Source organism: Sodiomyces alcalophilus, assembly GCF_042370955.1.
Source record: "Sodiomyces alcalophilus JCM 7366 unplaced genomic scaffold ACRALscaffold_1, whole genome shotgun sequence".
Classification (NCBI taxonomy): domain Eukaryota; kingdom Fungi; phylum Ascomycota; class Sordariomycetes; order Glomerellales; family Plectosphaerellaceae; genus Sodiomyces; species Sodiomyces alcalophilus.
The window spans coordinates 441,017-455,830 of NW_027263532.1; the positions used below are offsets into that span (position 1 = coordinate 441,017).

A 14,814-nucleotide genomic window follows, 5' to 3' on the forward strand; every position below is an offset into this window, starting at 1 on the left:
GCTGCCACCTGCCGGGATCATTCGCTCATATTCCCCTCTCTTTTGTTGTGGTTGGCCTCCTGCATCTGGCCTACAGTCGCCGTTTGCCAGTGTCATGTTAAATACCCAGTCTGACCAGCCTTCTTATAATACAGACCGTCGCATCGTCTAGTCTCTTCTGTTTCATTTGCGACTGCCTATTTGCGTTGTGTCGACTTTTCACCACTCCTCAGAATCAGGGGCGCGCATCTGCCCCCCAACCCACGCACCATCATGGCTGACCTCTCGGACTCCTTCTCCTCTTCCGATGAAGTTGATTCATGGCTAGATGACGAAATTTTGGGTGGCTGGGACGTCGAGGATGGCTCCTCGGATTCCAAAGACCCTATCGTGTCGCCTCCCACTCCGCTCCATGACCCTGCATCCAGTCAGATCAACCCTCGAGCTTACCAGCTTGAGATGCTGGCAGAGAGCTTGAAGCAGAACATCATTGTTGCGGTATAACCATGTTCCTCCCCTGAAACAGCTCCCGCCAGATATGATATTGCTAACACTTCTCAGATGGACACCGGTAGTGGGAAGACTCAAGTGTGCGCCTATTCCCCAGCCCATTATCATACACATGTCAGTTATCAGTCACTAAGCATCCTGTCTCCAGCGCTGTGATGCGTATAAGGGAAGAACTTGAAACGGGGGATCCAAACAAGGCAAGCTGCATGCCTCTTTACTCGCCACATAGCTTTACATCTCTTACTCGCTCTAGATTATCTGGTTCCTGGCACGCACAGTGGCCCTCTGCTCTCAGCAGCATAATGTGATCAAGAGCCAACTTCCTGTTGCCCAGACCAGGCTACTTCTCGGTGTGGATAACATCGACGCCTGGTCGGACCAGGAGACCTGGGACACCATCCTGCTCAACACGCGTATCGTTGTATCGACCCCACAGATTCTACACGACGCCCTCACCCACGGCTTTATCACAATGCAGAGGCTCTCCCTGCTTGTATTTGACGAAGGTTCGGACTTTTTCTATTGCGTTCTTGTGTAGTGCGCTGACCTTGCCGGGGACCAGCTCATCACTGTGTCAAGAACGATGTTGGCAAGCAGATTATGGAGAAATTCTACCACAACAGCAAACAGGCGGGCCTCCCGATACCACATATCCTGGGGCTAACGGCTAGTCCAGTCATGGGCTCGCGTCTGGACGGGATCGAGACGCTGGAGAGGGTCCTGGATGCAGTCTGCAAGGGGCCCACGCTTCATCGTGGGGAGCTCTTATCCCACGTCAAGAAGCCTACGCTGGAACTGGCCTACTACGAATCCAAATCAGAATCAGTAGACATACCGCGAAGCATACTAAGCCTTCGTGGCGCGTTTCGCAGCCTCGACATCCAGGAGGATCCCTATGTCAAGTACTTACTTGGCCAAGGGACAGATCGCAGTCGGCGAAAACTCGAGCGTGTTCTCGAAAGATGGGATACTTACACCCAGAATCAGATCAGGACTTTTACCCAGAGGAGCTCACAACTGCTGCGGGAACTGGGGAGCTGGGCTGCCGAGTACTACGTCTGGAAGGTGATCGAGGACGCAAAGTCGGCGCTCGTTTCGCGCGAATCCGATTTCGTCAGCTGGACAGACGAGGAGAAGCAGTACCTTGCCAAATGCCTGGGCCAGGTCGAGCCTGTACTGAGGACCGAGGCGGACCTCACCCGGGAGGCTGTTTCGGACAAGGTCGTTCTGCTCATGGAGAATCTGCTGCTGCACGGCGACGACGACACGCTCGGAATCGTCTTCGTCAAAGAGAGGACCACGGCCACGGTCCTCGCGCACCTTCTTGCCTCCCACCCCCTGACCCGGCACAGGTACCCCCGCGTCGGCGTCGTGGTGGGCATCTCCCAGTTTGCCGCAAAGAGGAAGGACATCTGGGACCTCTCTAGGACGGAAGAGTTCCAGTCCCTGCAGCGGTTCCGGAACGGCGAGGTCAACCTCCTCGTCGCCACCAATGTTCTCGAGGAGGGGATCGATGTCCCCGCGTGCAATCTGGTGGTTTGCTTCGATCAGCCCGACAACCTCAAGTCGTTCATCCAGCGACGCGGACGGGCTCGCCAGAGAGACTCGAGGCTCGTGATCCTCGTTGACATCAAGAACCCCCCCAAGGCGCTGGGGTCCTGGGAAGAGATGGAAGCCCAGATGAAGCTCAGGTACGAAGACCAGGACCGAGAAATTCAAAGACTGCAGGAAATAGAGGATTCCGAACCCACGCCGTCGGAAAAACTGGTGGTGGAATCGACCGGGGCCTGGATTGACTACGACACTGCAAAGTCGCACCTGGAGCATTTCTGCGCCAAGCTCTCTCCCGGTCGCTATGTCGATTCACAGCCCGACTTCATCATCAGGAAGCTCGACGATGGAGATTCCCCGCTCCTGAGGGCCATCGTCCTGCTCCCTTCCTACGTACCGGAGGCAGTCCGCACGGCGGAGAGCCGAAACGCCTGGCTGACCGAGAAGAACGCCATCAAGGATGCTGCCTTCCAGGCATACGCCGCTCTCTACAACGCCAAGCTTCTCAACGACCATCTTCTGCCCCTCAAGGCACAGGACATGATACCTGGGTTGGAGCACCGGCCTAGGGAGCTGGTACCCATCAACAGTCTCGTGAATCCATGGATCGAAGTGGCGCGAGCCTGGGAGAATGGCGGCGAGGTCCTCTGGGCCATTCCTATCCGCTTTAGGGATCCCCATGGCATCTGCAGGGGTTCCTACACCATGATTGCCCCCCTGACACTACCCGAACTGCCCCCGGCCGTCATGTACGTGGAGCGAGACAACAGTCACTGGACCGTGGAGTTTGGGGCCCAGCAACCCGTCCTATCCCCATCGACCGCAGATCATGCCTCTGTGCTGTTAGCCCTCCCATTCAGCCATCGCTGGCCCTTCGAGGACCGCCACCATGTGCTCAGATTCATTTGCGATGAAGGAAATCTGACCATAGACCAGTTAGGGGCCAAACCTTTCGATGTGGACGACTTCACGCACCAGGATTCCGAGTACTTGGTCAGGGATTGTGCTGGCTGTCCGTACAGGTATGAGAAAATACTCAGCGACAAGCCCTCGAGGGACCAGGTCCAGAAGGTCTTCCGGCCTTACGGAGATACTCCTGGGTTCGACGATGCTCCGAGCGATGTTCCGTATCTGGCCCTTAAGAAGTCGTCGCGACGGATCGACTTCCTCCACCGACAAACGGGCGATCCGGCCCAGGAAAAGGCCACCACGAAACCCTACTCCAGAGTGTTCCCGCTTCCGTGGGCCAGAGTCGACTTGATCCCATCGCGTCACGCATTATTTGGGACCTGCATTCCCTCTATCCTCCATCACGTTGAGGTGAGGCTGGTTGCCAAACTGCTCTCGTGCAGCGTCATCCGAGATCTCTCCATGTCCGACCTGTCCCTCGTGGTGGGCGCCATCAGCTCACGCAGCGCCCGGGAACCGGTGGACTATGAGCGGCTTGAATTCGTCGGCGACTCGCTGCTCAAGCTGTGTGCCACTATCAACGTCGCGGCGCTACGTAAGTGCCATCTCCCTCTCTCTCTCCCTCCCCCTTTTTATGCCATAGCTGACAAAACGGCATCTTGTAGGTCTCGACTGGCCCGAGGGGTATCTCTCGGCTATGAAAGACGGCCTAGTCTCAAACTCGCGACTCTGTAAAGCGGCACTCGACCGCGGCTTGGACAAGTTCCTCCTCACTCGACCTTTTACGGGGAGCAAGTGGAGGCCCCTCTACGTCGACGCCCTCCTGGATGGTGACGCAGCCGATAGTGGCCCTCGCGAGGTGTCCTCCAAGATGCTGGCCGACGTGGTTGAAGCCCTCATCGGCGCCGCACATGCAGACGGGGGAGTCCCCAAAGCCCTGGCCTGCATAGCGCTCTTTCTGCCGGACATCGAGTGGCATCCTCCCGACGACTGCCGCCAGACCCTCTACGATCATGCACCGTCGGATGTTCCCCTGCCGCCGACGCTGGCTCCCCTCGAGGATCTCCTCGGCTACCAATTCAGGAAAAAGGCGCTCCTCCTCGAGGCGACGACGCACGCGTCCTACCGCGGGCTCGACGGCGTTCCCCTGCGGACCTTGGACCGCCTCGAGTTCATGGGCGACGCTGTGCTCGATTATATCGTTGTGTCGCGCCTCTACCCGCTGAACCTGCCGACGAGCGCGATGCACCTCCTGAAAACGTGCGCTGTCAATGGCGACCTCCTCGGCTTCCTCGCCCTAGAGCACCACGTCAACCAAGACCGAGTCGTTATCAGCAAGAGCGGCGAGAACAGCCCCATTGCCCCGGAATCACCACCATCATCCCCACAGCCTTCCACGCCAGATGCCGGCGCCACCGCGATGGAAACCGAGGACTCCGTCAACATCGACGCCGCTTCCACCAAAAAGCCAATCTTGAAACACGAAACTTTCCCCCTCCCCCTGTGGAAGTTCCTACGGCACACCTCCCCGGCCATCGTAGTCGAGCAACCCTACCTGGACGGCCGGCACGCCGCCCTGCGCTCGAGGATCCTCACCGCCCTACGCACGGGGACGCACTACCCATGGGCGCTCCTCGCACGGCTGCGCACCCCCAAGTTTGTCTCGGATCATTTCGAGGCCGTCCTCGGCGCCGTCTGGGTTGACTCGGGCGATATGTCTGCCTGTGAAGCCGTTGCGGCCCGTTTCGGTATCCTGGGCGTGCTCGATCGGCTCATCCAAGACGGGGTCCACGTGCTGCATCCCAAGGAGGAGTTGGGCCGGCTTGCCGATAGCGAGAAAGTCGAGTATATCGTAGAGGCGGTGGATGAGTCGGGCGACGAAGAGAACGGGGCGGTAGATGAGAACGAGGGGGATCCAGGCGCGTTGCCCTTTGGTAAGATGAACTGGCAGTGCCGGATCATGCTCGGGACGCGGTGCCTGATCGAAATGGACGGAGGCGTCTCGCGGGAAGAGGTCGAGACCAAAGCGGCCGAGGTGGCTGTGAGAGTCCTTGTGGAAGAAAGGAAGCAGAGGGCGGCGAGTGACGCGGGCGTGGGGATGAGTGGATGAAGATGAACGGGACCGTGATCAGGCCATGGGCGAGGACTATGGATTGCGAGGCTTTTCGTTTCATTGCTCTTCCAGCGCTTCTGAGAAGGGGGTGTCGATCTGGCCGGCGATAACGTTAATGCCTGTCGTAAAGCTGTTGCCGACGGAAAGCTAAGGATTAGTTGAAAGACGAATATTGGCAGGTCGCCTGACCGGCCCAGCATTCGCCGCGAAACCCAAGTCTGGCACAAAAATAATATTAATAAGAAAAAAGGGGTTGGAGGAAGAAAACGAGAAAAGGAGGAAAGGGGAAATTAAGAAAAGCGCCCTCGCTTATAATGAAAATAAGACAAAGAAAAGGCGGTTGAAAATATATAGAGGAATAAAATTACATAGAAGAGAAAAAAAGAAGACGCAAAAATAGACCGAGTTGGGTGCCAGCACCCTTGAGTCTTGTGTGAGAGACGATCGTCCCCGTTGAAATAGTTCCGGCAGGATGAGATGCTCAAGCTAGTCATCTTCGGTGAGATCCACAGCTCGTCGGCCATTCTCGAGCTTGACGTACTTCCATTCTCTTTGGGGCTGTGTGGCGGTGAGATCATATACCTCACCTGCCTCTCTCTTGAGACGGGGCTTCTCTTCCCGTTTTACAGGGGTAGGCTCCTATTTTCATCCCCAGTCAGTCAAGCAGAAGCCGGTTGACGCACCAGACGAGGCTTGCTCACCGTCAAAGTCAAACTCCTTTTGACGTCTTCTTTGGGTGGATTCTCATTTGGTGCCGCTGGCTCGGGTACAGGATTCGGACTTGGCGATCGAGGGATAACCAATTCAGTCCGCAGAGCATCTGTCCAGCATCCAGGTCAGAAAAGGCCAACGGCGGTCCTCGCGCACAGCGAAAACGTGTAGTTCTACCGGCGGTCGAACGGGCACGAAATGATCACCACATACCACGAGATCGGTACTTGAAATTGAAGACGGCCAGAGGATGCTTGTGGTCTACATAGCGGGTGATCTCCGCTGTCGTACCTGGCGGCACATACCCACCGACTTCGTATCTAGGCGCCACGTTAGTATAAGAGAAAGATGACTCCTTTTGGTGTCCTGACAACGTACGATGCTCTATGGGAAATTGCACGGCCCTTGAGGGCTTTTTCGGCCAGCTCGCGAGGCCCGTCAGGAGCTGAGACTGGAAAGGTTGCGACGCGCTGGGTCCTGCGAGCCTCGATCCGGTAGAGCCGGACCTGGATGAAGCCGAGGTTCTTCGCAGCCTGGACATCATTCTTGGCACGCGCCCCATCTGCATCATCGACTAGATTGCGACTGGTGTCAACACAGGAACGGTCCTGGATACGGGAACACCACGGGGACTTCCGGGGGTCATTGTTTACCGGTGGTGATCGGCGCAAACTTGAATTTCTTCATCAGAAGCCGGCCGGTGGCCGGGTCTGTCTCTCGTGCTCCTTCAATCGTATGGACGAGACACTATTGTCGAAGAACTGCGCGGCGTACTCCTTCTGCGCCCCGTCCACGTATATTTTGTAGGCGAGCGCGTTACATCGAGGGGACTGTGGCCAAGTCTCTGGGAAAGTCATTTTGACGGAAAAGAGAGTATCACTCTTGGATTCGATGTATACGAATTTTCGGTGCAGTGCTCCATTTGTGCTCACGTCCTCCTCCAGGCCGTCAGGGTCGTCATATTCCTGGGCAAGTTGCCCATCGACGATCACTGACACTTCGAGCCCTGGGAGGGCGCTGATGATGGCCATTGAAGCTGAGTATGGAGAGTGCCGGGAGCGAGATAGACGAAGACGAAGAGAGAGGGATAAACGAAGAGAGAGGGAGAGAACTGGCTTGAAGTTACAAGCTGCTTATAACGCGGTCGTGATTTATTTCCGCAAGTACAAGTACTCAGAATCGAGAAAGAGCCACTGCTCATCTGAGAAGAAACTAAAATAAAAATAAAAAATAAAAAGAGAGTGTCATCATGTAGGTACCTACAATAATTGCCTAGAGCGTGTACTTCGTACGTACCGGTACCAGACCAAACTGAGCCCCACCCGAACGCGCTGCCGGTATCCGTATGTGCTGAATTGGGAAAGAGGCACCATGGCAATCACGACCCACCCACTCCTGCTCCACGTTCTAACTGCTTACATAAGAATGCCCCTTAATCGGCCAGACGCCAAGGCCTCAAGGTGCTTTGACCACCTTGACCCATTGACCATCCCCCAAGTCCAACCTCGACCATCACCACCAGCATGACGTCCCGCAGCTTCCAACAGCTGCCTATCCATCCCAATCTTTTCGTCAATCATTTCCCCCCGACTCTCGTACAAACATGCTGCAATGAGATCTCTAGATAGATAACGGTTAGCTCAATATCACCGGCCCGGTTCCCTTTTTCCCCTTTCCTTTCCGTCTCCCGTCTTCGCCGCTTCTCCTCCTGACAGAGCACCACGATGGGATCGGGCGCCGCCGAGGGCAACATACGTGTCTTCGTCCGCTGGGATAACCAGACCGTCTTCGCCGGCGAAGAGATCAAATGCACAATCACATTCAAGAACGTTGCTCAGGACACCAACCACCAGAAGCAACCCCAGCGCCAGCTCAACCTCCCCGAACGGCCCCGCCATCTCTCTCCGCTCTCTCCCCTACAACAACGGGGAAAGACCATCGCCGGAACCAATTCTCCCTCCTCTCTCTCCCCGTCCCATGGTCCGACTCGAGGCCACCGCTCTACCCTCTCCTTGAGCGCACCTGCCGGGTACTCACGCGGCCGCACCGGCGCCGCCTCGACGCAATGGCCGCCCCAGCTCCCTCCTCACCCACCCAAGTCGAGCGATACCCGGGGCCACGGACACGGCCACAGACGCTCCATCTCCATCGTCTCCGTAGGCTCAGCTAGCACTGCAGCCGATGATATGCACAGCTTTTCCAACACTGCGCGGCCACAACGCCATGGTAGGGGTCATGCACGCGCTTCCAGCTTGCAGATTACACCACGCGTGGGTTTAGGCATCTCCGCGCCGCATTCAGGTAGCACCTTGCTTCCCTCTTCTACCGTCGCTATATCGTAACACCCGCCATGCTGACATCCATTGAGCATCATTTCTGCAGTCATCCCAGATATCTGACCGACACCCCCGATCCTCTCACTCGGCCACCGCTCCGAATACACCTGCCATTGGAGGTCCCGTCCGGCCACTAAGGTCTCCCGCCTCGGCGTTATCCGAATTCAAATTTCCCATGGCGCCTTCGCCCACCGCCGAATCGCACGAAGACACGAATAAGAGCCCGCCTTCCCACGTAAACGACAACTTCCTGAGCCCCCATGCCGACAATCCCTCATTCTCTCGACCGAAGGATACCACCCCGACACCCACCCCGAACCCGACATTCTCTCGTGATCCTCCTACACCAGCCATGCGGATACTGTCTTCGACGAGCATGGGAAGCGGGACCCCCCGGAGTAGCGGCGAATTCTACTCCATGAGCAACCATTCCTCCGAGACGCTGGCTTCGGAATACCCTGCCCACCAGCCCTTTCGAGGTCACCATCGGCCTTTACACATGCGCCGGAGCTCGAACATGAGCCTCCCACAACCAAAACTGCCAGAGAACCTCATGATGGGCTACGCACAAGTACAGGGCTCCTTTACCCTCGACGGTTCCCTCATACACCTGGAGCCCTTTGAGAACGTCAAACGAAAAGCCGTAGTGAGCGGCCAAGGAGGCGGCGTCGTGGGCATCGACACAAACAAGCCGGGTGGAGGATTCCTTCGAGGCTTCGGGTGGGGCAGCATCACCAACTCACTGGGGGATTTGCTGGGGGCTGGCGAGCTGAGCACCATCAAGGACATGCGCGGGATCGCCAAGTCGAAATCCATCCCACTGCTGTCCACGCCGCAGTCTATCCTCTTTGTCGACCTGCAACTAGCCCCGGGCGAGAGCCGCGTCTTCGAATATTCTTTCCGGTTGCCGAAAGGCTTGCCGCCGACTCACAGGGGTAAGGCCATCAAAATCGCCTATACCCTTGTCATCGGCACCCAGCGCGCCGGTGGCACGAGGGAACAGCAAGTGCGCACCGTTGAAATCCCCTTCAGGGTGCTCGGTAGCGTCAACAGCCACGGCGAAATTCTCGGCCACGACCTCATGAGCCCATACGTCCTCCTTCGGGACCAGGCTGTTGTGAGGATGGTCGACAAAGCCGCGACACCCGATCCACAACCCAAGGCATCGCCACAACCAAGCGGCTCGTCAATGGCCGACTTTCTCACCTACGTGGACGATCTCCTGAACCGGCCTCGCGAGGGGACCAACACGGGTCTCCTGTCCCCCACAGTGATGCCCAGCTCCCGCCGACCCTCGGCTTTCGAGGAGGCCACCACAGCCAAGGAGGCAATCGACCTAGCCATCATGCGGAGCACGTATGCCGCCGAGGGGGGCCAGAGCCCGAACCGCTTCGAAATCGCACGAAACGGCCAGCGCGTCGGCGTCGTAACCCTCGCGCGACCCGCCTACCGCCTCGGCGAAAACGTCATCATGACCATCGACTTTTCCAACGCCGATATCCCCTGCTACGCCATACATTGCGCCCTCGAGTCGGCAGAGCGCATCGTGGACCCCCAGCTCGCACTACGCTCAGACGCCTCCGTCCACCGCGTCACGCGCCGCGTCCACTCGTTCGCCTCCGACGCCGCCATCTACGCCCGCCGTCTCACCTTTACACCCACCATCCCCATCTCCTTTTCACCCGAGTTCGTCACCTCGGGCGTGGCGCTCGAGTGGAAGATTCGCATCGAATTCGTCGTCCCCAGCACCGAGGTGGCCGCACCCAGCGTTTCCGAGGCCCAGAACCAGCAGCAGCAAGGTCCCCAAGACTCCACATCCGCCGTCAACCACGGCGACAACGATGACGACGACGGAGAATCCGCCGAGGAAGCAGCCGTCCCTCTCGTGGCAACCGCCACCGACGCGACCGCCAGCGCCGGGGACGGCGCGAAACCCCATCCGCTCCTGGAGGAGATCTCCCGCGACGAACGCGGCGGCCTCGTCCTCGTGGCCGTCGAAAACATTCCCTGCGAGAGCTTCGAGGTCGCCGTCCCGCTGCGCGTGTATGGCGCCGCAGCCACCGGCCTCGAGAAGCTGGAGAGGGATAATGCTGTTTCTGAAGGGCTCGTGGTCTAAATCTTATATGAGTGCTCCCTAACGACGGGCATGTTGAAAGCTTAGGGTGTAGAACGTGGAAGTTGGACGACGGGGGATAGAATGCGGTTCGAAGTGCAGCCACTTATTAGGTCTAATGATACCAAGTCCACGGGACAAGACACATATACTGCGATGTTGCAGACACGAATAGAGGGACTCTTAATACATCGCCATACAGGTTAAGCTAAGCTGTCTACGTCGAGTCTGAAATGCGGTGTTATAAGTGACATCTACACTATATAGGGACGAAAGGTGTATTAATCATACACACGGCAAACACCCAGCAGGTCCTTCTTAATGCCACGGTTCCAACCAACTCAAAGGAAGCAGAATAAAGCGTGCGGTATTATACAACACTAGAACCTTACGCCAACCACCTTATTTGAGAAGCGAGTCACTATTATTTAGGGGTATCACCAATATAAGAATGATATAGTAATAATAATAATAATAATAACGAAGAGCAGACATCTCCATTGTATCCGCGTCTTCGATTCTTTATCTTTCAAAAACAGGCAGTGGGCGATTCGCTGGCACGTCCACACCATTCACGTGGTCCGGAAAACGGTCCCCACACTGATCCAGGAGGCCCGACAAGACCGAGTCACTGATGGCCTTGTCTCGAACGACGCGGTCGCCCATGGCCACGGCCGTCAGCCGGAGCTCCGAGCCAAGCTCTGCGAGCGCCTCCCCGCTCACGGGCTCGGCCGACGATAGCTTCTTCCGATATGCCCGCAGTGTACGGCAGGCCTGCTCGGTGGCCATGTTGAGGGAACCAAAGGGCCCACCGGCGCCGCCGTTTCGGAGGCTGGGTGAGCTCTTCTTCCGAGAATTGATGCCGAGAGCGGGCAACGACGGGCGCCTCGACACGCGTGATCTCGGACTCTGCGGTGGGCTGTTGGAGGGACTATCGGAAGACGGACGGCGGGATGGCGTGTCATTTTCAGCAATAGTCCCGGACGAGTTCGTCTGGTGAGCCCCTTTTGGCGTGACGGCGCTGTTCATGTTCAGACCGTATCGCGAGGTCCTCCGGTTCAACGTCCTGGGTGGTGACCGGCGCCCTGTCGCCGGGGACGGTCGCTGGAATTCAGCCAGTTCGGCTTTGGAAAGAACGCGTCGCAAGGGGGGGCGGGCCGAAACGGAATCCGCGCTCTTGACGGGCGACGGATCTCGACTAGGCGAACCAGGCGAGTAATCCCGCATGTCCATGCCCCAGCGCATCATGGTCCCATCCGAGCCCACGCTGACGATGTTCTGGCACCCGTCGTCGTCCTCGACGAGCGCCACGCCATTGATGGCTTCCGTGTGTCCCCACTCACGGTCTATGAAGCTGCCCGTCTGGGCGTCGTATAGCCGGACGGATTTGTCCGTATTGGATAACCCCAGCAGGATGCCGCCTTCCTTGCCCGGACAATGGCTTGCAATCAACGAATCCAGGATAGCGGCCTCCACGCCGCCCTCGTCGACGCAGCGAAACGATGAGAGTTGTTTTCCGGTAGTGAGATCGTACTGACAGACGGATCGATCGAGCATGGACACGAAGGCCGTGTTGTCGTCTTCACCCAAAGCAAACGAAGTGGGGGAAGCTTTCAGGGCGATGTGTCGCGAATTGAGAGCGGCGATGGCGTTGGGATCTTCGTCCTTGCGGACCACGTCGTACACCTGCATAGATCTATCCAGAGAACAGGTGATGATTCGGCCGTCGGATGGCATGTGTACCTTGACGACCTTGGCGGGCGAATCGAGCGTTTGAACGTGTTCAATGGTGCCCCGGGATGATCGGTGGAAAAGCTGGGTGGTTCGGTCTCTTCCGCAGGATGCCATCAGGAACTTCGAATCGTCTTCGTAGACGCTGATGTACTGGCAATCCGCCGCGTGGGCTTTGGTCTCCAATAGACACTTCTTGGTGTTGGTATCAATGACCTTGAGTACTCCGAGCTTGTCTCCTGCCAGCAGCAGTTTCCCCGCCCTGGTGGCGCGAACGATGTTGAGCTGATTGCCAGTGGTCATGTCGTTTTCAGGGACGACCTGTTCCAGGGGAACGTAGAGGGACGACTTGATTCGCCCGTCTACATCCCAGAAAACCACTCGTCCGGATCCCGACCAAGTCAGGAAATCAGCGCCCTGGTCGTTAGGCTTGGATAGAGCCTGGATGCCTAGGACCTGGTCTCCGTGGCCTGGGAGTTGAATGTGAGAATCGTCTTTCTCCACCTGGCCGGGGATGTAGCTCGAGCTCCAGATATCAATCGAACGCTTCGCGTCAATGATGACGAGGTTCTCGATCAAGAAGCCCATGGCGACGAGGCCGGTCTTTGCCCTGCTCGTCGTTAGGACACAATCTGGCAGGCAGTCCAGGACCGCCCTCAGGCTGAGGGTAGCAAACTGGCCAGATTTGCCCCCCACATAGACGGTGGCATGGCGTATGGTGATGGAAGCGACGGGGAAGTCGACATTAATGCACCGAAGCAGCCTGAACTGCTTCCCATGGTCATCCACAACGCATACGTCGCCCCCCTCGGAGCAGACAATCATGCGAGAGTCATCCACGGTTACGGCACAGGTAAAGGTGGCGTCCAGAAGGGGACCCAGGAGCACGTTGCGCCCTGGAAGAGCTTTCCTCTTCGAGTGCGAGGAGGCGGTGCTGGACTCGGGAGCGAATTTTTGTTTGACGGGGGATACGGCCTGGGCGTCGTCGGCTTTCCAGACCTTGATATGGCGCACACCGAAAGTGACCAGGTTGTTCCCCATCCAGACCATGCCCTTGATGGTGGATGTGCACCTGTTCTGCTGATGGAGCTTGGCGGCTCCAGTGCGAGGGTCTACTTTCCAGAGATAGAGGAAGCCATCGTTGACGGTCCCGAGCGAGGCGAGCCACCTAGTGTCGGCGGACCAGGCTACAGCCTTGACGCCGAAGCCGTGTTCGCTGATGGAAACAAGCGGGGTGTCGGACGAGTTGTCCTCGAGGCTGAAGATGAGAACACGCGGAGCATAGCCCGTTTCCCCCACGGCCAGGTATTTTCCGTCCCGGCTCAAGGCCAGACAGGTTGCCGCCTTGATGCGCTCGCGGCTGGTCCAGGTCCTGGAGGTGGGGGACTCGGACCAGTCGACAGGGCCGTAAAAGGATTCTCGGGCGCCCAAGGCCACCCTATTCCTACTATCGTTGGCCTTGGGGGTCGAGGTGGGAGTAGACGGCGCATAAGCCGAGAAGGAGTGAGAGTGAGAGTGGGCGGTGCTGTAGACGGGGTGGGCGCCAGGCCTTGCCCTGTAGAACCTCTGCGAATAATGTTCTCCGTCCACGTCTACGACGACGACGGCAGCACCGGCGATATAGGCAAAGGAGGACTGTATGGTATCGAAGCCGGTAGGGGAGGCACAAGTTGTGCCCACGACCCTCTTCAGGGCCAGACGGGATTCATGATGGAAACGGCCTCGCAGGGGAGATCGAGAGGGACGTTGGAGATAGGGGGAGTTGGAAGGGGTCAGCTTGAGACGGTTGGTGGGTGTAGCGTTCATCGTATCCCCATTTCCATTCGGGAGTTGCGGGATGGCCTAGGGGCGAGGCAGATCAGAGTTGGTGTGGCGGTTGGAGGACGCTGTCCGGGGCGGAAGCGTCTGGCTTGCTGACCAAGGAGGACCATTCATTCAAGGAATTTCGAGATGCGGCGGAGAAGACGGCAATTGGAAGGTCGGTGGAGGAGAAACAGTACTGTCGTGGAACTCGGTGGTAGTCGTAGAGTATAGGGGGGTGGGTAGGTATGGGTGTATAGGTATAGATAGAGCGGGAGATAGAGCGTGATATTATTACGGGAGGAAAGGTTGACGGTCGGTCGGTTTCGTCGGTGAATGTATAAATTCTATGTGGGAAAGAGAAGCCGTCCGGGTGAAGAGAGAACGAGTGAAGTGGCCGTGGAGGTCCTGGACGAAAGGCTGGTAAAACGAGGTCAGAAGTTAGCATAGGGCTCGTGACTTTCCCATCAAGAGGCAAAATTGGCAAGAGACCTACAGCGACATTAAGGTGAAAAGACGAGGTTCGAGAAAGTTTGACCCTTGCGGTCTTTGACGAGGAGAAGTAACGAGAAATAGGACAAAAGAAAAGAGAAACAGAGATGCGTATGCACACCGCCCTCTGGAGGGAAAAAAGAAAAGAAAAAAAAAAGAGAAAAAAGACTCGACTTGAGAGAGGGGCAAGGTTGAAAATCTGTGATGGTAAAATCTCGAGAAGCTGTTGGCGTTGGAGCTCTACCTGGGGAAAGGGTGAGAAGAGAAGTGCGAAGTGAAGTATGTGATCCCCTTGAAGTCGTGGGAGTTGACGAGTTGGAGAGATCCCACAGGAGTGTGGTGTTTGGTGTGTTTGGTGGTTTGGTACTGTTTCTTCCTCGGGAGAGGGGCCGGGGCCGCCTGCCGCACGGCCCTTTCTTTTTGGCAGCTACCCCCCTGCTGTCCCCGTTGTCGCTTCCCTCTTTGCTGTTACCCCTGGTGATATCTTGTGAGGGCGGAAAGTGCGATTACCAGAGACGGACTAGCGGCGGACCGGGGTGCTCAGGTGGCAGGGGTGGGGCCAAGGCCGG

At 57.3% G+C, this 14,814-nt stretch overlaps 4 protein-coding genes across 4 annotated transcripts; 2 read left to right on the forward strand and 2 right to left on the reverse strand.

Annotated features, from left to right (window-relative positions):
• Window positions 1-160: 160 nt before the first annotated feature.
• ACRALDRAFT_1074287 (uncharacterized protein) lies at window positions 161-5,454 on the forward strand. Its single transcript, XM_071018226.1, has 6 exons — window positions 161-477; window positions 541-569; window positions 638-686; window positions 743-995; window positions 1,052-3,544; window positions 3,615-5,454. Exons 1-6 carry the CDS (start codon window positions 253-255, stop codon window positions 5,057-5,059), a joined length of 4,494 nt encoding a protein of 1,497 aa, XP_070878431.1. The 5' UTR covers window positions 161-252; the 3' UTR covers window positions 5,060-5,454.
• A 267-nt stretch (window positions 5,455-5,721) lies between these two features.
• ACRALDRAFT_206434 (uncharacterized protein) lies at window positions 5,722-6,974 on the reverse strand (the record flags this gene model as incomplete). The annotated part of the gene is made up of 6 exons (XM_071022035.1): window positions 5,722-5,882; window positions 5,914-6,034; window positions 6,127-6,358; window positions 6,447-6,489; window positions 6,522-6,905; window positions 6,941-6,974. The coding sequence occupies 6 exons, from the start codon at window positions 6,972-6,974 to the stop codon at window positions 5,722-5,724; spliced, it is 975 nt and encodes a 324-aa protein (XP_070878432.1).
• Window positions 6,975-7,285: 311 nt separating this feature from the next.
• Window positions 7,286-10,667, forward strand: ACRALDRAFT_1074286 (uncharacterized protein). The gene is made up of 2 exons (XM_071018225.1): window positions 7,286-8,074; window positions 8,142-10,667. The coding sequence occupies exons 1-2, from the start codon at window positions 7,498-7,500 to the stop codon at window positions 10,223-10,225; spliced, it is 2,661 nt and encodes an 886-aa protein (XP_070878433.1). The 5' UTR covers window positions 7,286-7,497; the 3' UTR covers window positions 10,226-10,667.
• A 4-nt stretch (window positions 10,668-10,671) lies between these two features.
• ACRALDRAFT_1079455 (uncharacterized protein) lies at window positions 10,672-13,759 on the reverse strand (the record flags this gene model as incomplete). Its single annotated transcript, XM_071018907.1, has 1 exon — window positions 10,672-13,759. The coding sequence occupies one exon, from the start codon at window positions 13,757-13,759 to the stop codon at window positions 10,745-10,747; it is 3,015 nt and encodes a 1,004-aa protein (XP_070878434.1). The 3' UTR covers window positions 10,672-10,744.
• Window positions 13,760-14,814: the final 1,055 nt, after the last annotated feature.